This window comes from Aotus nancymaae, unplaced genomic scaffold (assembly GCF_030222135.1).
Source record: "Aotus nancymaae isolate 86718 unplaced genomic scaffold, 86718_ANA_hifiasm-v0.15.2.pri h1tg000032l_0, whole genome shotgun sequence".
Taxonomy (NCBI): Eukaryota; Metazoa; Chordata; class Mammalia; order Primates; family Aotidae; genus Aotus; species Aotus nancymaae.
Genome location: NW_026988445.1, coordinates 26,349,347 through 26,370,695, shown reverse-complemented (window position 1 = coordinate 26,370,695; position 21,349 = coordinate 26,349,347). Strand labels below are relative to the sequence as shown.

The following is a 21,349-nucleotide window of genomic DNA, read 5'->3' as shown; positions in this document are numbered from 1 at the left end:
GCCTCAATTATTTCTTCTGAAAAAGAGAACCGAAACTCAGAGAAGCAACATAACATGCATAGCTGCTGGATTTAACCATGTTCATTTCATTACAAACTCATATGCTCCATTCTTGAATTTTTTTTTTTTTGAGACTGAGTCTCGCTTTATCACCCAGGCTGGAGTGCAATGGCGCGATCTCAACTCACTGCAACCTTTGCCTCCCAGGTTTAAGCGATTTTCGTGCCTCAGTCTCCCAAGTAGCTGGGATTACAGGCTCCCGCCACCACACCCGGCTAATTTTTGTATTTTTAGTAGAGACAGGGTTTCACCATATTGGCCAGGCTGGTCTCAAACTGCTGATCTCAGGTGATCCACCCACCTTGGCCTCCCAAAGTGCTGAGATTACAGGTGTGAGCTACTGTACCCAGCTCCCTTCTTGAAATTTAAACAAAAAACTTGCTGGTGGGAAATCTTGCAGTCTTCGGGAAAATATGTTCTGAGGCATCCCTCTAAGCAGTCTCCTCCTCCCAGAAGCTCTTACATGCCCAGACGCCCCTGTTGCCTCCACTGTATGGATTGTCACAGATCAAAATGGAGAATGCACCGTCTATCCCTCCAAATTCGAGACTCTTTCCTATTCACCAAATGCCATCATAGATGGTCCTTTTAGAAATCAAGCCATGGCATCCCGGAGTGAAGGCAAACAGGCTGCCTCCAGCTTCTCTCAGGTATCAGGGAGATAATTTGAGGTCCTATCGGTCAGGCACAGTGGCTCATGCCTGTAATCCCAGCACTTTGAGAGACTGAGGTCGGTGGATTACTTGAGGTCAGGAGTTTGAGACCAGCCTGGCCAACATGGCGAAACCTCGTCTCTACTAAAAATACAAAAATTAGCTGGGCGTGGTGGCACGGGTCTGTAAGCCCAGCTACATGAAAGGCTGAGGCAGGAGAATCGCTTGAACCCCGTAGGCAGAGGTTGCAGTGAGGCGAGATCACGGCACTGCACTCCATCCTGGGCAGTTGAGGTCAGGAGTTCGAGACTCAAAAAACCAAAACCATTTAAGGTCCTGCCTCACGGCTCCCACAGTCCACTGTCATAGTGCCTTGTCTCCCTTCATTAGTCAGCTTTGCAGGTGTTTGTGTCTTATCCAAGGGGACAAAAAAAGATGTTCTGACCCCAATAACTCTAACACAAGTCTGGAAAACAATTCGGAAACTAGATTGGAGAAGGCAGCAGACACAAATGGAGTTTTAAGATCCTGAGCAAATTCTTGCTTTCTGCCCCTCTTGCGTGTATTGTAATGTACTCCTAAGAAATCTGGCCATGAGCTCTGCAGCTGCTTAAGACACCTCCACTTTCAGAATCTTCAAGGCTGGAAAAAGAAGGCAGCACCGGTCAGCAACGTGACCTGAAGGTCGGCACTTTGGGAATCTTCCTAGCCAGCCTCCAGCCATGTTTCTTCAGGAAACAGGATTTGGAACCTGACAGCTTGAATGAGACATTCAACATTTGGATTCTGAAAAAAATCCAAATGTTCTTGAGGAACATTTGCTATAGATAAAAATTTTATTTTGAATAATAAGAATGTGGAAGGCTGACCGTATTTTACATTAATATTGTCAGACATGCTTATGTTTAACTTTTATTTTCCTTTTTTTTTTTTAAGATGGAATTTTGCTTTTGTTGCCCGGGCTGGAATGCAGTGGCGTGATCTTGACTCACCGCAACCTCTGCTTCCTGGGTTCAAGAGATTCTCCTGCCTCTGCCTCCTGAGTAGTTGGGATTACAGGGCTTATGTACCACCACGCCTGGCTAATTTTGTATTTTTAGTAGAGACGGGGTTTCTCCATGTTGGTCAGGCTGGTCTGGAACTCCCAACCTCAGGTAATCTACCCGTTTTGGCCTCCCAAAGTGCTGGGATTACTGGCATGAGCCACTGTGCCCAGCTTGTTTGACTTTTCTTATACACATGAAATCTGAATGGCTCTGGCTCATTACCTGCAAACATTTCCTTTCCACAGTTACCAGGACACAGCACCTACCCTTCCTGCGTGGCAACACTGGATCATTCCTTTCTGGTTTCTGTTCTCTGCATTAACTGGACCATTTGCTACTTGTGTCTAATCTGATCTAAGTCAAAAGCATACCTAGTAAAATGCCCTGACAGGAAATGGTACCCAGAATTAAATTATTTACATAATGGAATGGAGTAACCTAATGCTTCCAAGGAAGACTCTCAAGCATTTTTCCCTCTTTCAGTCCCCTTTCTATGAATTGACTTTATGTATTTTTTTCTGGCTAGTAAAATTATTAAAACATTTCTCCTTTGGTTTAATAAATTAGCTTTACAATCTTAATTACCGCCAGTCATGGTAGCTCACGCTTGTAATCCCAGCACTTTGGGAGGCCGAGGTGGGTGGATCACGAGGTCAGGAGTCTGAGACCAGCTTGGTCAACAGAACTAAATCCCCTCTCTACTAAAAATACAAAAAATTAGCTAGGTGTGGTGGCACACATCTGTAGTCCCAGCTACTCAGGAGGCTGAGGCAGGATAATTGCTTGAACCTGGGAGGCAGAGGTTGCAGTGAGCAGAGAGTGTACCACTGCACTCCAGCCTGGGTGACAGAGTGAGACACCAAAAAAAAAATAATAAAAATTGAAAAAACGAATTAAATTAAATTAAATCTTAATTACCATGAAAACTTGTGAGGCTCTTCACTTTTTTCAAAATACAGTACTGAAATATTCAATGCAACATTGTTTGAATACTGAAAAAAAGATAAATAATCTAAATGTCATTAAGAAGTACATTATGACATGCATTTTAAAGAAAGATAAGTATATTAATATCTAGGTATTTATAGCAAATACATAGATATCAATAATGGTGTGGAAATTATATGCAGATTAAAAAAATTATATACAAAAAAGGTGCTTAAATTATCTGCAGCTTGAAAAAATTAGTTGCAGAAGTTGTGTTTTCAAAAACTCTCAGAAAACAACCTGGTAACAGGAAATTAGGATTGGGGTACTAATCAAAAGAGACTTGAAATTGACCTGTAGTGTTGGACTTTTTATGTGGGAATATATTTGTGTGCTACTTGCATAATTAAAATAAATAAAAATAAAACATTGAATAAAAACGTGGTTTTATAATAACCTCACAGACGCCTGGAAGGCGTCTCTGAGGGCGTTAAAGCGTGGAGGAGCTGCCCTCTTGTGGAGCTTTTGGAGCAGTTTTTAGATAGTTACTCCTGAATCAAAGAATTTACTGTGTGTTTTCATTCACAGAACACTGGAGTGACAATTTTAGAGTTAGAGATCAAACTCATGTTTGTCCTGTGAGAAAAAAGACAATAAAGGGATAGTGGCTTTCCAAAGGTCACTTGGAGTTTTAGGCAAGTCATAATTTCAGCCCAAGTCTTCTGATTCCTAGCTTTTGTTTTTGTTTTTGAGATGGAGTCTCACTCTGTCACCCAGGCTTGAGTGCCATCTCAGTTCACTGCAACCTCCCATTTCTGGGTTCAAGCGATTCTCCTGGCTCAGCCTCCCAAGTAGCTGGGACTACAGGCGCACACCACCACGCCTGGCTAATTATATATGTGTGTGTGTGTGTGTGTGTGTGTGTGTGTGGTATTTTTAGTAGAGATCGGGTTTCACTCTGTTAGCCAGGATGGTCTCGATCTTTCTTTTTCTTTTCCTTTCTCTTTCTTTCTTTTTCTTCTTCCTTTCTTTTTCTTTCTCTCTCTCCCTTTTTTCTTTCTTTCCTTTCCTTTCTTTTTTTTCAGGGTCTTTTTCTGTCTTCCAGGCTGGAGGGCAGTGGCACAAACAAAGATTGTCTTTTCTCTTCTTCCTTTTTCTCTTTCTTTTTTCTTTCTTTTCCTTCCTTCCTTCCTTGCCTTTCTTTTCCTTTTCTTTCCTTTCCTTTTTTTTTTTTCAGGGTCTTTCTCTGTCATCCAGGCTGGAGGGCAGTGGCACAATCACAGCTCACTGCAGCCTCAATATACTGGGCTTCAGTGATCCTCCCACCTCGGCCACAGGAGTAGCTGAGATTACAAGCACATACCACGACACCTGGCTAATTAAAACAATTTGTGTCTATGTGTGTGCGTGTAAAGATGAGCTCTCAATATGCTACCCAGCCTGGTCTCGAACTCCTGAGCTCAAGCAATCCTCCCAGCTTGACCTCACAAAGTGGTAGGATTAGAGGTGAGCCACTGTGCCTGGCCTTTTTGTGATGTTACTAGCAAGTGATACACAAAACCCAAATGTATTGATCCACTGGGTATTGCAAAATAATATGATCTTTTCTGAATTATTAGAACACTATAAAGAGATATTTCCTTCATCTGCCATTTGGTTATCCAGTTGTACTGTTCATAAAGACAGAAAAAATGTCCTTTAGCTTTCTTTTCTTTTTTTCCAATTATCACAAACTTAGCACTTTTGCTTTATTTTCAAGTTTTCAAGGCAATGAATACTCCATCATCCTCCAAGATGACTAAATATTCTTAATGTTTATGATGGGTTTTAATGAATTGCAGTCATCTTCTTTGAAGACCAAAGTTTCCCACATTTGCACAGTGGGGGTCCCTTTAAGCTGGCTCTTGAATCTTTCTGAAATTACCTAGCAGCCTTTGTTGACCTTTATTTTTTTTTTTTTTACTTTTTATTTTTTTGAGATGGAGTTTCACTCTTGTTACCCAGGCTGAAGTGCAATGGCACAATCTCGGCTCACCACAACCTCCGCCTCCTGGGTTCAAGTGAGTCTCCTGCCTCAGCCTCCCAAGTAGCTGGAATTACAGGCATGCACCACCACACCAAGCTAATTTTGTATTTTTAGTAGAGACAGGGTTTCCCTATGTTGTCCAGGCTGGTCTCAAATTCCTGACTTCAGGTGACCAACCCACCTTGGCCTCCCAAAGTCTTGGGATTACAGGCATGAGACACTGCACTCGGCCCCTCTATTTGTTTTGACAAGATGTCTTAGGCCTATCACTTACATTTCCTGCCACAGACTATTGTCCCCCAAATTCTCATTTTAATGGAAAATAAAATGGTACTTTAAAACCACAAGCTGATGTGCTAAATATCCTGTTATGAATTTGTATTAGACATACTGGTACAAATTCATGAATGTGTATATTCACACATACCTACATGTACTCAATATACATTCATGAGTTACTAAGTCCAGTTCAAATTCATAGCCATCAGGATTTTTTCTTTCTTTTTTTTTTTTTTTTCCCTAAAAATTACATGTACTGTATTCTCTTAACTCCTTTTTCTCACATTAAGAACCCTGGTTCTAGGCTGGGTGCCGTGGCTTATGCTTGTAATCTCAGCACTCTGGGAGGCTGAGGCTGGTGGACTACCTGAGGTTAAAGCCTAGCCAACATGATGAAACCCCATCTCTACTAAAAATACAAAAATCAGCTGGGCATGGGGGAGCACAATTGTAATCCCAGCTACTTGGGAGGCTGAGGCAGGAGAAATTGCTTGAACCTGGAAGGCAGAGGTTGCAGTGAGCTGAGGTTGCGTCACTGCACTCCAGCCTGAGTGACAGAGTGAGACTCCATCTTGAAAAAATTTAAAAAAGGACCCTGATTCTTAAGAAAACAGGATGATTTAAAATATCCTATAAATAAATAGTTACTCCATTTTCTTCAGGCATAAAGTATAATCGTGAAAAAAGCCTGATCATCATCTTACGTTTCACCTGGTTTTGCCTAGCCAAAAAGTTTACTTCCTTCAAAGTATTATGTTATTTATGTCTTGGTGTTAGCTGCTGCTGAGGTACCAGAATCCACTTTTAAAATATTGTTTCATGTATTTAAAATAAAACATTTTCTAAAATTATAGGGTTTTCTTGTTGTTTCAGATTCCTATTATCTGTATATGTTGGGTCTACTTTGTCCTTTTCTAATTAAACAAAAATTGTTTTAATTCCTTTTTTATTTTTACCTCTTTTCAAAGGCATTATCCATAGTGTTTATATTGCATCTGTTTTTATTTCCAATGTTTTCCTGAGCTTATTTCTGATTTTTCTCTTTATTTTTTTTTTTCCGAGACGGAGTTTCGCTCTTGTTACCCAGGCTGGAGTGCAATGGTGCGATCTCGGCTCACTGCAACCTCCGCCTCCTGGGTTCAGGCAATTCTCCTGCCTCAGCCTCCCGAGTAGCTGGGATTACAGGCACGTGCCACCACGCCCAGCTAATTTTTTGAATTTTTAGTAGAGACAGGGTTTCACCATGTTGACCAGGATGGTCTCGATCTCTTGACCTCGTGATCCACCCGCCTCGGCCTCCCAAAGTGCTGGGATTACAGGCATGAGCCACCGCGCCTGGCTTATTTCTGATTTTTCTAATCCTAAATTTTCATATTTTGTATCATTTTTCTAATACCTTTTAGCACATTTTAAATGAACTAGTTTTCCTCTGCTCTGTGGACCTATCTGATAGATCTTCATTGTCCAGAAATCTTATCTCTGCTCTTCCTTTTCATTAAAATAACTTCATATGAAATTGATCTAAAAAACTTTCCTTAGTTTATTTTTAAGTAAAGATCTAAGTTTCTTAAGTGTTCAAATCCAGTATTGTGTTGAGAGTTTCTGGTTGACTATTCCCTATTCTACTTGTATTTGGACCTTCTGTTCATCTTTCTCTTGCTCAATTCAGCTTCACCCCAGCAGCTTCTCTTCTGTGGGGAACCCTGTCCTGGAAGACAGCGTTGGTGAACTGGGCAAATCAGTTTTAATACTTCCTAGGGGGTAGCTTGCTTCAGTCCTTCAGACCTTAACACAGGCCTCTTGAACTCACTCAACTTTGAAATGGGCAAAGCCTCTCCCACTTGAGTGCTGTTTTCAACTTGGCCTGCTGTTTCAATGATGACCCTAAGGCTCTGTTCTCAGGCCATTAAATGCTATTTCCTCACTCTGCCTCACCTGAATTGATGCCAATGCCTGCTTGTGGTCTTGTGACTGTCTTCACCCACTGATGTTGCTCATGGATTTTTGATTTTGCTATCCAGTTGCTATTATATGGTGATTTGGAGACTGAAATCTATGGCACTGCTGCCATCTTTCCCTTCTCCCACACTTTCTTTTTTTTTTTAAGATGGAGTCTCCCTGTGTCGCCAGGCTGGAGTGCAGTGGTGCTATCTTGGCTCACTGCAACCTCTGCCTCCAGGATTCAAGCGATTCCCCTGTCTCAGTCGAGTAGCTGGGACGACAGGGGTGCATCAGCATACTTGGCTAACTTTTTGTATTTTAGTAGAGACGAGGTTTCACCATGTTGGCCAGGATGGTCTTGATCTCCTGACCTCATGATCCACCTGCGCTTTGGCCTCCCACACTGTTGGGATTACAGGCTCGAGCCACCGTGCCTGGCCCTCCCACACTATTTTTAAAGATTTTCCAAACCAATCCTATTTCCAGCCTTGTTCTGTACCTCTGGCTTTAGAGGAATCTGCATATCTCCACTTACCAAGCTTATCCAGACTTTTACCTCTTCTTGTCTTCTGCCACTGACAATGATCATTTCTTTGTTAAATCACTTACCACTAATCCATCAGTTTCCGTGCCTGATCTCTTCTCTCATTGTTAACCCTTATGGATTTATGTCTTATTTCTTTTCTGTCACTTAAATAGCATTTTTAGTGAGTGAGGACATAAATATTTGTAGACAATGTTTGAGTCACATTCCTAATTTGTTTTACAACAGGAAACATGCATAGAGAATTCAAATCTGCTTTTGTTCTTTGGATTAGGACTTTTCCAGATCGGGCCTTTTTGGTTCCTAGTTTTTATTTTTTAATAGCTTTAGTTCGGTTTTTATTCCATTCTGATCTCATTTTCCTAGAATCCTCTACCAAGTCTCACTTAAAAATATAAATACGGGTATATCACAAATACTGTTTTTGTTTTGTTTTGTTTTTTTGAGGCGGAGTCTCACTCTGTCGCCCAGGTTGGAGTGCAGTGGGGCAATCTCAGCTCACTGCAACCGCCTCTCAGCTTCAAGCAATTCTCTTGCCTCAGCCTCCCAAGTAGCTGGGACTACAGGCACACACCACCATGCCCAGCTAATTTTTGTAGTTTCAGAGACAGGGTTTCACCATGTTGGCGAGGATGGTTTCGATCTCTTGACCTCAGGATCCACCCACCTTGGCCTCCCAAAGTGCTGGGATTACAGGCATAAGTCACCACGCCTGGTCTCACAAATACTTTTATAATTCCTTTACTTCCTGTCACTTCAGAGCCTCACTTGTATAGCTGGTTCTCTTTCCAGGCATCTGCCCATTTCTTTTCAGAGAGTATGTGTCACAGACCTTGCAGCTTTAGTATCTGATGAAGTGTTTAGCAGACTAGTTTTAAATATATGTTAAGGAAGCTTTAGCCCACACTTCAAAACATATGTATTAAAACTGAGCCTATTTTGAAGTTTAAAAATATTAATGATATAAGAAGTACTTCCTTTCATATGAGGCTGAAAATTTTCCTCCAGTGTCAACCTATAATCCAACCAAACCCTTCCAGGATAAGAGAGTTCTGTCTCATACGGGTAATGATCTTTAACCCTTCCAATTACCCCTCCCATCTCAACAACTTTATTTTCTTCTTTCTTTTTTTTTTGAGACACAGTCTCGCCCTGTCCCCCAGGCAGGAGTGCAGTGGTGCAATCTCAGCTCCCTGTAACCTCCGCCTCCCAGGTTCTAGCAATTCTTCTGCCTCAACCTCCCAAGTAGCTGGGATTACAGGCACCAGCCACCACATCTGGCTAATTTTTGTACTTTTAGTAGAGACAGGGTGTTTCACCATGTTGGTCAGGCTGGTCTCGAACTCCTGACCTCAGGTGATCCAATCTCAGGTGACCCACCTGCCTCGGCCTCCCAAAGTGCTGGGATTACAGGTGTGAGCCACCGTGCCTAGCCCCAACAACTTTATTTTCAATGTATCCCTGAAGGAAGGACAGGAAAGGCAAGTGGAAAACTTTAAAGCCTGGAGAAATAGTGATTTCCTCTAGGACTGTGGTTTCTCCATTTACTGTCTTTCTACTTGACAACATCACAGGAATATTTAGAGTCGATATTTATAAACTCGAGGGTATTTTCCCAATTAACATTAAAATTTCCAAAAACCTGTCAGAGATACAATGATTATTCTACTTAGCTTCTTATAAAAATATAAAAAGCTGAGCAAAAAGAAAAAACAACCCCAAATACGAAGTTAATAATACAAAATGTATTCTATTTTTAAAACGGCACAGAACTAAGGAAAAATCCTTCAGGCTGATAAGAGCCTCATTCCCAAACAGGGACTTGAAATTGATAAGATTCTCTCGCAGGCAAAAGCTTCACAGCAGTCTGCATTTACTGGAATATTGCTCTTTGAACACGTACACATTCAGGTTTGTTAAATATATCCTCTTCCGCTTCTGGAGTTAGTTGGATGTTATCTCTGACGGGGGACAGGGGCTTCTTAGAAGAAGGAAGCTTTTCGGAATCTCTGCAAAATACAATAACATAAATTGGGTATTTTTAGGGTGCTGATTATTAGAGCAAAAATATTCTACCTGGACAAAATAGAGGGATATGAAGAGGATAAGACTCTTTGCTGTACAATCCCTTTGAATTCATTATATAACACAATCAGGTTCTCCTTTAAGCACTTCCAACACATTTTGAGTCTCACTTCTGAGTGCCTCTTCTTGCTTTCAAAATCACCATCAGTGTAGGTGCTAAGCCACCACTAGCTGTATGAGCTAAGGCAGAGTGATTCCAACACTTTAATTCTTTTCTCCTTAGTGGCCTCTCAAATCTGGTTAAGAAGCAATATAAGTGAAGCAGGAACAAATCACTTTTTTTTTTTTTTTTGAGACAGAGTCACGCTTTGTTGCCCAGGCTGGAGTGCAATGGTGCGATCTCGGCTCACTGCAACCTCCACCTCCCAGGTTCGAGCAATTCTCTTACCTCAGCCTCCCAAGTAGCTGGGACTACAGGCACGCACCACTACGCCTATCTAATTTTTATATTTTAAGTAGAGATGGGGTTTCACCATGCTGGCCAGGATGGTCTCAAACTCCTGACCTCAACTGATCTGCCTTGCCTTGGCCTCTCAAAGTGCTGGGATTACAGGCGTGAGCCACCGTGCCCAGCCTAAGCCCTACTTTTATTCCCCTCCCAGTTTTTGTTTTTCTTTTCTGGAAGGAAGCTATCTATAAAAATTAGTCCTGTTATGAAGATATTACAGGTAATTCTACCCTGTCAACCAAACTTGAATACCAGTAAGTCTTATTTTCTAAAAGGCATTTAAGAATATTGTTGCACCCTTCATTTCTCTCTAGCAACTGTCTTCAAAGCATGTTCCACGACCCCTGGAGAGTCCCAAGGCCCTTTCAGCGGGTTTCCAAGATCAAAACTTTCTTACAACATTCGGACTCTGTTCATTCTTTCGACTATGCTGACATTTGTATGAATGTTCCTAAGGCAGAAGTGAATGAAACTGCTGACAGCTCAGCGTGAATCAAGACAGTGGCGGGTACAAGTCATACCAGGAGTACTTACATTCTCCACCTCCGTGCACTTGCAGTTAAAAAAAAAGTCTCAAAAATGTTCTTGATGGAAGCAGTAAAAATCATTAATTTTATTAAATCTCAATTTTAGTTTTTATTTTTTTGAGACAGGGTCTCACTCTGTTGCACTCTGAGTGCAGTGGCACCATCTCGGCTCACTGCAACCTCCACCTCCCGGGCCCAAGCAATTCTCCCACCTCAGCCTCCTGAGAAGCTGGGACTACAGGCCCACGCCACCACGCTTGGCTAATTCTTTTTTTTTTTAAGAGATGGAGTTTCTCCATGTTGGTCAGGCTGGTGTCAAACTCCCAACCTCAGGTGATCCACCTGGCTCGGCCTCCCAAAGTGCTGGGATTACAGGCGTGAGCCACCGTGCCCGGCCTTGGCTAATTCTTTGGTATACTTTTTAATATTCTGTGACAAAATGGCAAGAACAAACAAAACACTTCTATTATGTATGGAGTAGATTGTTTATCTCAAGTAAAAGCATGTATGACACTAAGATCCTTCAGGACTTCTCTAAAATGAACAAAGAAGGGCTGGGCACAGTGGCTCACATCTGTAATGCCAGCACTTTGGGAGGCTGAGGCAGGTGGATCACCTGAAATCAGGAGTTTGAGACCAGCCTGGCCAATATGGCAGAACCTGATCTCTAAGAAAAATACAAAAATTAGCAGAGTGTGGTAGCATGTGCCAGTAATCCCAGCTACTTGGGAGGCTGATGCAGGTGAATCACTTGAACCCAGGGGGTAGAGGCTGCAGTGAGCTGAGATTGTGCCACTGCCCGCCAGCCTGGGTGACAGAGAGACTCTGTCTCAATATAAATAAACAAACAAACAAATAAAATGAACAAAGAGAGCCTGTTACTTTAAAGAAAAACAACTAACAGTATTTGTTGCTAATGATAAAATTCAAGCTTCCAAGTGAAAATTAAAATTTTGGAAAACACATCTGCCACATAACAATTTTCCAATATTAAAGGCTTTGTTCACTGCAACTTTTTTCTTACACTGTATAATAAAATATGTCAGTATTTGGAAGTACATCTCAATGAACCAATATCTTCCAAATGACCAAATCATGTTACATGTAAAAGATGCATTAGAAGTACCCCAGTGTACGCCAGGCAAAGTGGTTCACACCTGAAATAAAAAATTAAACTGGGGGTGGTGGCACACGCCTATAGTCCCAGCATCTCAGGAGGCTGAGGCAGGAGGACTGCTTGAGCTCAGGCGGTCGAGGGTACAGTGAGCCATGGTTGTGCCATTCTAGCCTAGGCAACAGAAAAAAGGCACACCAGTGGACTGTAATATAACACAGAGTATAAAGAGTCAGTTGACACGGGTTCATATTCTACACTACCACTAACCTTAAGAAACTACAAGTCGCTGAGTTTGGGTGTACTCACAAAGAAGAAAATTTACCATCATCTGAAAAGGCTTCAAAAGATCTATTTCCTAACTACAAATATGTCTATTCCCTTCATATAACCAAAGCACCCAATCATAACAGATCAAATGCAGAAGCAGATATAAGAATCTAGCTGAGTTCTATTAAACCAGACAATAAAGATTTGCAAACTAGACAGTCAAGATTTGCAAACTAGACAGTCAAGATTTGCAAAATGAAATGTAAAACCATACCACTTTTCTCACTTTTTGAGGGGATTTGGAAAATATAGCTACTTATTTTTAAAATGTACTATCTACTGGCCAGGTGTGGTGGCTCACGCCTGTAATCTCAGCACTTTGGGAGGCTGAGGTGGGTGGATCACCTGAGGACAGGAGTTCAAGACCAGCCTGGCCCAACATGGTGAAACCTCATCTCTTAAAAAAAAAAAAAAAAGTACTATCTATATTCATAGGTAATAGGCTGATTGTTATTTTAAAGTAAGTATTTTTAAATGTCTATTTCAATTTATATGTTGGTATGATGGTTAAGTGTTGACAAATATAACCTACATAAACCAAAGTGTTTTGGGGCCTTTAATAATTTTTAAGAGCCTGAAAACAAAAAGTTTGAAAACTGCTGTCATATGGTTTAATTCTAGACTTTACACAAAGTAAAATAAGAAATGATTGTCCAGCACTTACTTATTTACAAAGCGTTTGCCACTCACACCACCTCATCTAGGACAATACTTCTATTAGGTAAGGTTTAATCCTATCATTCTATATAATTTTTAAAAACTTGCATTAAACAGCACATTTCTTTTATTGAGAATGAGAAAATAACTATAAGGTAATGCTACTCTGTGGCTAATTTTGTGATTAACAGAGAAAGTATTATAGTTAACAAAAGTTTAACTATATCAAGAATTAATTTTTCTTCTTGAGACAGAGTTTCGTTTTTGTTGCCCAGACTGGAGTGCAATGGCATGATCTCAGCTCACAGCAACCTCCACCTCCCAGGTTCAAGTGATTCTCCTGCCTCAGCCTCCCAAGTAGCTGGGATTACAGGCATGCATCACCACGCCTGGCTAATTTTGTATTGCTAGTAGAGCCAGGGTTTCTCCATGTTGGTCAGGCTGGTCTTGAACTCCCAGCCTCAGGTTATCCACCTGCCTCGGCCTCCCAAAGTGCTGGGATTACAGGCGTGAGCCACCACACCCGGTAGATTAATTCTTTTAAAACAGTGCTGGCCACATATACTGCAAATCTGGCAAATTCATCAAATAAACTCAATGATTCTCCCCATTTTAGATGTGATAAATTAGAGAAGTATGGTATAGCACTGTACTTCTACCTCTTATTTAAAATTTTACTCTCATTACAATCCTGAGAGATAAGAAAAGGAAGGCAAGACACGTAAGGCCTAGAAAAGTAATTTGCTTAACATCAGAGAGACTCCAAAACCAGACTGAAAACTGGTTTTTTAGTTTGCCATCTTTTATGAAAAGAAGGTATAGAAACTGAAATTAAGTGTACAGAGTCAGCTAAAAGAAAGAGAGAAAAATAATTATTTTATAGTGCGAGAAACAAAAATGGACTCATACGAAACTAGAAAGAGTTGGGAGAAAGGGATGGAAATTACAGAAAATAAGAGTTTATCTTGTTTCAGAATAAGAAACAAGGCAACTCACTTTTTAAATCCAAAATTTTTCCAGAGCTCGTTGAGTTTTATCTGTAATCCCGGCTTGTTCTCGGCATTATGATGCTTTCTCTTCTGGATGCTTGCTGGCTTCTTGCTCAGCCCACTGGCTCTGGCAGGTCCTAGAGGTCTGATCTTGGTTGTAGAAAGAGAGTCTGCAGAACTAGACTTATATAGCCCAGGAACCTGAAGATTAGACACCCATTTTAAGACCATTCTGTTAAAGCAACTACTTTTAGTTAATTTCAAACTATTCTTTATACATGAGAACAAAAGAATAACTCATAAGCAATAGTAAAAATGTGCTATTTATAAACATCTATTACAGAAGTCATCATAAATTGTTTTAACAGGTAATATGTAAACCTGGCATAAGATTTAAAAGTGCTCTCCTTTGAAAAAGAACAGAAAGCAAGATGAATCTCCCTCACTACCTCCCTTTCCAGAGGCAACTGCTGCGCCCAGCTTCCTGTGTATCCACTGCATCATGCATGCACGCACACGCACTCACATGCGCACACGCACACACACACATGCGTACACGCACACACACGGGCAGCTTGGCATACGTTGCTGTGCACTTCATTTTTCTCACTTAATATATCTTGATTCCACTTGATGTATCTTAGAGATTTTTTTCAGTTCACAGGAAATGGAATTTTCTTTTGAATAGGTTGTCTGTTCTTCCATTGTATATATATGCCATAACTTACTGAAACAAACCTCTAACGACATTTAGGCTGTTTCTACTAAGTGTTGATTTTTACCCTGTGGACAGAATGGAGACAATGAAGCTTCGCTGTTGTTCCTTAGGTAAGAATCAGGTATATTGAAAAAGGTTGACAATATGAATCTGGCAGTGCATGTATAACGAATGAAAAAGTTAAAACAAAATAAAGGCTCACACAGTAAAGACGAAGTCCTTAACTAGGTGTTGGTGATGGGGGAAGTGAGGGAGAAAAAAAGACAAAGAAATAAATGTTAGAATTTGGAGAGGTATCAATGTTTGGTTATTTTTCTCTAACTGCTGTTGAAGAAGGATCAAAATTAAATACAATTTTATTTAACAGATGAAACCAAAAACGTTCTGAGAAGCAAGAGTTAGAGGTAAAAGACAAGAGTTTGATTTTAGATATTAAAATGGGCATCAGGGTGTGCTCACCTGGAGAGTCACCAAAACAGAAGTGATAGTTAAATCCCTGACAATACAAATCTCTGAGAGTAGCAATAATGTGATGGTTTACTATCTAGACAGAAGTCCTTTTGGGAAGGTACTTTCTACATCTCCAATTCTATCCATCAGTGTAAATAATTCTGCATGAATCTTTCCAGACTTCTTAATATGATGTCACAAACATGCAAATGTGTACATGAATTTTTAAAGTATTTAAACAAACAAAAATACTACTATACATATTGTTAACATATTTTTCCTTTTCACTAATAATGTAAATGTCTTTCCAAGTTAGTAGATATGACTACAAAAGCCTTCTTGCTCAAAAGTTTTAAAACTGATCTCATATTTATATATTTTATATTTATATCTTTAATATATTGGAATTTGCTATGGACTGAAGGTTGTGTCACCCCCCCCAGATTCATGTGTTGAAGTTCTAACCCCTAATGTGATGGTATTTGGAGGTGGGATCTTTGAGAGGTAATTAGATGACGAGAGTGGAGCCCTCATGAATAAGACTAGTGGCCTTTTAAGAAGAGGTACAAAAGAGGTGTTCTGTCCCTCTGCCATGTAAATACACAGTAAGAAGGCATCTGTCTGCAAACCAGGAATGGGGTCTCATCAGACACCAAATCTGCTAGCGCCTAGATCTTGGACTTCCCAATCTCTAGAACTGTGAGAAATAAATATGTATCATTTAAGCAAACCCAGTTTCTGGTATTCTGTTATAGCAACCCATATTGACTAAGGTAGAATTTAGATTTATAATGTGTGAGATGGACATCTTTCGAGTGGATAGGTAGGGCCATTTATTAAAAATTTTAAATGTTTTTATGCTACTAGAAACAGAATATATGCTCATGGTAGAAAAATATGAGAAAAACAATAGAAAAAAGTTCGCCTATATTTCTACCACGTAAGAGCTAAAACCAATGATTATTTAATAACTCACTCTCTTGTTATTTTGATTATTTCCAATTTTTCACTATTATAACCAATGTAGTATTAAGTATTCTCATATTTAAATGCTCAGTGTTTCCTTACTCTAAAGTTCTAAAATGCACTTACTGGTTTAAATTATTTGACCTCTTTCAAATTGTTTTCTAGAAATGGCAGACCAATTCTTACCTTTTTAAATATGTAATTATCTCACTATACTCTCATTAAAAAAATGAGTATAATTAAAAACATTTTTTGGAAATGTGAAGAGGCAAGAAACTATTTTATTATTTTAATTTGCATTATTTGATTACTAATGAGGTTAAACATATATCAATCAGGCTGGGCATGGTGGCTCACACCTGTAATCCCAGCACTTTGGGAGGCCGAGGTGGGTGGATCATGAGGTCAGGAGATCGAGACCATCCTGGCCAACGTAGTGAAACCCTATCTCTACTAAAAATACAAAAAAATATTAGCCGGGCATGGTGGCGTGCACCTGTAGTCCCAGCTACTCAGGAGGCTGAGCCAGGAGAATTGGTTGAACCCGGGAGGTGGATGTTGCAGTGAGCAGAGACTGCGCCACTGCACTCCAGCCTGGTGACAGCGAGACTCTGTCTCAAAAGAAAAAACATATTAATCAAGCATTTGTGCTTTTCCTTTTGTGACCTGTTTATGACCTTTATCCATTTTTTGAGTTAGGAAATAGTGTTTTTACACTGATTAACAAGAACGCTTAATACATAAATATGCTTTAATGTGTGCTTAATATATAAAATATGCTTTACTATGTAGTAACACAAATATTTATATATTTTGATTTAGCTTATCATGGATACACAGTTTCTAGAAGGCCTTTAGGAGTATGTATCAATGTTAAGTCACACGTGCCTTGGGACCATAATACCACTCCATGGAATTCATCCTTACAAACTAATCAAGAATATATCCTCAAATATTTATCCACAAGATCTTGGTTGCAGTATTATTTACTAGAGCAAAAAAATTTTAGGGTAAATGACAAAAATAAGGTGATTGGCCAAACCCATATAATTGCATATTATAAAGTCATTACAAGTAGTGACTAAAAGTGCATGGAGAAGAACCTTTCATATATGCTGCAAGAGAAAACAAGTTTCACAACTTAAACACCTACAGTCAAGCACAAACATGGTCCCAGGAAGTTTTAAAGTAGACAATTTTTGTTTGTTTGTTTGTTTATTTATTTATTTATTTATATTTTTTTAAAGAGGGGGTTTTACCATGTTGGTCAGGCTGGTCTTGAACTCCCGACCTCAGGTGATCTGCCCGCCTTGGCCTCTAAAGTGCTTGGATTACAGGCGTGAGCCACCACGCCTGGCTGACATTTTTATATAAATGATACTACAGGCATTTCGATTTTTAATTCTGCTTGTACTTCTCATTTTCTAATAGTAAGCATACATTGCTTCTGAAATTTAAAAAAAATTAAATAAATGTTTTACCTTGTTCCTTAGAAGGGTGTCTTTTTTTGAGAAACGAGATAAATGTAGCTTGGAAGTCTGGTCACCTTGACTGTCAAATAACTTAATATTGCAATCAGATTCCTAAAGTCCCCAGATCAAAAAAAATAAAATTAGATTTTTACTATAGAATTTTTATAACAACAAACCAATATTCAACAAAATGGAAAATAAGAACATGGGATAGAATTAATAAAAGAAAATGAATCTAATATGGAAAAGATGATGTTTGCCAATTTCAGTGGAGAAGCTAGCAAGATGTTTCAGCTAGAGAGGTAAATTATATAAAATATCTATTCAAAATTGAAGGTTTTTCTGAACTTTTAGAAGAAGATGTCAAAATGCAGACTCAGATAAAACAACATATTTGACTAACAGTTTTCATCTTAGTAGCTAAAAAAAGTTGAACTGTTGGAGATCCATCTCTTCTTTTAATCATGTAACATATTCAGCTTTAAAGAAAAAAAAAGGCATCCAATTTCAAGTGGAGCAGTATTGTATTAAACGCACTTTACCTTTAGCAATGACTTTCAGATCGACCCTCTGCCCCCAATTCTATCAGGTAAGACTTTTCTATAGATAGAGAGTTCCCTTATAATATGCATTCCCAGGAAAATCAAATAAAAGAGGACAATGAGGCCAGGTGCGGTGGCTCACGTCTGTAATCCCAGCACTTTGGGAGGACAAGGCAGGTGGATCACCTGAGGTCAGGAGTTTGAGACCAGCCTGGCCAACACGGTGAGACCCCCATCTCTACTAAAAATACAAAAATTAGCCAGGTGAGGTGGCACATGCCTGTCATCCCAGCTACCTGGGAGGCGGAGGTGGGAGAATCCCTTGAACTTGGGAGGTGGAGGTTGCAGTGAGCCAAGATCATGCCACTGCACTCCAGTCTAGGCAATAGAGCAGACTCCATCTCAAAAAAAAAAAGGGGCGTAATGAATGGAAATTCAGAAGAGTTTACATTTCTGCATTTTTCCAAAAGGTTTAATGTGGGATGCTTCCCAGTAATACATACTTTTATCTTGGGATGCTACCCAGTATTACATACTTAAAAAACTGAATAGCAAAAATCACTCCATTAACTTGTACTATACCTCACAGAAACTCTAAACATGTTGGCCAGGCTGGTCTCAAGTGATCCACTCGCCTCAGCCTCTCACTGCACCTGGCCCTTTATAAGGTCTTAAATTCTATATCTGAATTCAAGAGTATATTAAGGATTTAAACAGTAAATTTATAATAACTTTTCATTTCACAGATTAACATTCTGCCTAGGTCTTAACTCTGGCACACCTTGAGATACCCATCAGTGGAACACACAGTGATTCAGGAAATACACAGAGTTAAATATATCGGAGTTCAAAATGTGAAAGATACAGAGAAGACACATTCAAATGAATAAAGTGTGAACTGCATAGAATTTAGAATGAAAAATTAATACAGCTAGTCATTTACATATAGGAAAAACTGCCTCAATTGTTTGAGTAACACTCCATTTTCTCTTACATATACATTTGAAAACAAAGCCTTCATAATTTGACTTACCTCTGAATCAGAGTCCTTACTAGAGGCCTGAGAAAGCTTTGATGTGTTTGAACTCTGCAGTGATAATTCTCCACTTTGCTGGGACTGTGAAAAACATGCCCCTTCTTGTGAGGGATGGGACTCATCATCACTGGACTCATTGCTCTTTAACTGAGGCACGTCAGACATACTATTCTCAGGCAGAGAGGTGGGGGAGTCGCTCTTTCTTCGAAACTGCTGCAGTGCTGTGCTCAGAGAGGGGCTCGGTGTTGCTGAAAAATCTCCAAGACCTCCAGTCCAACTAAAACAACTTCTTAGTGTTCCCAAAGTGGGCAGTGAAATGGTCCTTGTGAATCTGCTGCTCTTAAAAGAGGGGGACTCTTCATCTGTAAGCACTGTTGCCTTGTCTGGAATATGATCACTTGGAATATGATCACTTGGAATGTCATCACTTGAATTATGTGTTGTTACATTTGTGTCAATCAGCCTCTTGCCTTCCTGGTCTCGATAATCTGATTCATGCAGACTGTTTTCTTTATCTGTGACAGCAGTTTCATCCAGAGGCAGGCTGCTCACTTTGTTTGATACACAGTCCATAGAATCTGGAGAACTGCAAAAAAACCTAACAGAAAAACAGCAACAGAAAGAATAAATAAGTGTAAGCATTTTACAGTGTTCTCAAAGGGGTGTCAAGATTCAAAATAGAATAGCTTCTTTTTGAAAAAAGCCTCATAAATACATAATTTCATAGAGGCATAAAAATTTTAGTCAAAATTCAAATTTTGATTATGCCAACATTCACATATTTAAAAATTTCTTTATACAATGAATTTTTAGACAGGAGTTTCTAAAAGCAGTCATCCATATACACATGTATTTGGAACTTCTGTACTTTATATCTAATAGGCAGGTGTTCTTTCCCTAAATTTTTAAACTCTCAAATAGAAGATAAACTCCTTGAGGGCAGGTACTTCCCACGTCTTTGTATCTTCCACAGTACCTAGGATGGGGCTAAAACATGGCTGATGGTCAAACATATGAACAGATATGGAAATATGCAACCAAAAGGACAATTTACAACTATTCACTCATATTTTGTAGGAAGCAAAATTAAAGAAATTAGCCATTTAGGGCTGGGTGTGGTGGCTCACACCTGTAATCCCAGCTCTTTGGGAGGCTGAGGTGGGTGGATCACCTGAGGTTGGTAGTTTGCAACCAGCCTGACCAACATGGAGAAACCCCATCTCTACTAAAAAACCAATACAAAATTAGCCAGGCGTGGTGGCACATGCCTGTAATCCCAGCTACTTGGGAGGCTGAGGCAGGAGAATCGCTTGAACCTGGGAGGCGGAGGTTGCAGTGAGCCTAGATCTTGTCATTGCACTCCAGCCTGGGCAACAAGAGCTAAACTCTGTCTCAAAAAAAAAAAAAAAAAACCCCACAGAAATTAGCCATTTACCCTTCATCTTAGCTTTGTTCCTATTATTATATCATCTGGGAACGTGTAGTAGTATATTAATCTACCAGCTTGTTATATACCCTATAAACTTCTATACTCTTTTAAATACAGAGGTTAAGACTTTCTTTCAAATCAACCAACCCAAATGCCCATCGATGATAGACTAGACAGGGAAAATGTGGCATATATACACTGTGGAATATTATGCAGCCATAAAAAACGATGAGTTCGTGTCCTTTGTAGGGACATGGATGAACCTGGAAACCATCATTCTCAGCAAACCGACACAAGAACAGAAAATCAAACACCACATGTTCTCACTCATAGGTGGGTGTTGAACAATGAGAACACATGGACACAGGGAGGGGAGCATCACACACTGAGGTCTGTCGGAGGGAACTAGGGGAGGGACAGCGGGGGGTGGGGAGTTGGGGAGAGATAGCATGGGGAGAAATGCCAGATATAGGTGAAGGGGAGGAAGGCAGCAAATCACACTGTCATGTGTGTACCTATGCAACAATCTTGCATGTCCTTCACATGTACCCCAAAACCTAAAATGCAATAAAAAAAAAAAATTCCCTATTTCTAAAGAGGTATTACTTATTCAGTATAGCAGCTTTAAAAAAAAACAAAAACATTCCAATAAAAATGAAAGATCAACATTATTATTGGGCAAGGTTTATTCAAGGAGAGTTTTTAGGCTTAAAAAAAAATCCTAGTGTACATGATCAGATAAATATAAAACTTCAAGAGAATTTACCTCCTTAATAAGCAGTAGTTCAAATCCAAGATAATGAACAGAATATTTACTAAACGCTAGAGAGTAAAAATCCTTTCTATCCTTTCACCAAATCCCTAGATTAGCTGTGTGGGGAGGGGGCAGGAAGCAGTACATGGAAGAAAAGCTCATACCAGGCTTTCAGTAAGCGGAAAACATGAGCTCCTTGATGTGACTGCAAATTCATTTTTAAATAAACAGTAATTCCCATGATGCCCAACTATTGTCCCATGTATTGTTTCACAGGTAGAGGGGAGTTATAGTGACGACGCCTAGAGTTATAAAATGAATCAGCTAGTGAACAGAATTGAAACTCAGAACCTTCC

General features: G+C 39.7%; 1 protein-coding gene across 1 annotated transcript in view; it reads right to left on the bottom strand.

Annotated features, from left to right (window-relative positions):
* Nucleotides 1-9,206: 9,206 nt before the first annotated feature.
* The window catches only part of EXO1 (exonuclease 1), a 34,047-nt gene continuing 21,904 nt past the window's right edge, over nucleotides 9,207-21,349 (bottom strand). The window contains exons 11-14 of the mRNA XM_012443735.3: nucleotides 18,808-19,408; nucleotides 17,242-17,343; nucleotides 13,634-13,827; nucleotides 9,207-9,485 (exon numbers count right to left, since the gene is read on the bottom strand). Coding sequence (XP_012299158.2) covers nucleotides 9,350-9,485; nucleotides 13,634-13,827; nucleotides 17,242-17,343; nucleotides 18,808-19,408 — 1,033 coding nt within the window. The 3' untranslated portion in view covers nucleotides 9,207-9,349. The remainder of the gene's footprint in view (nucleotides 9,486-13,633; nucleotides 13,828-17,241; nucleotides 17,344-18,807; nucleotides 19,409-21,349) is intronic.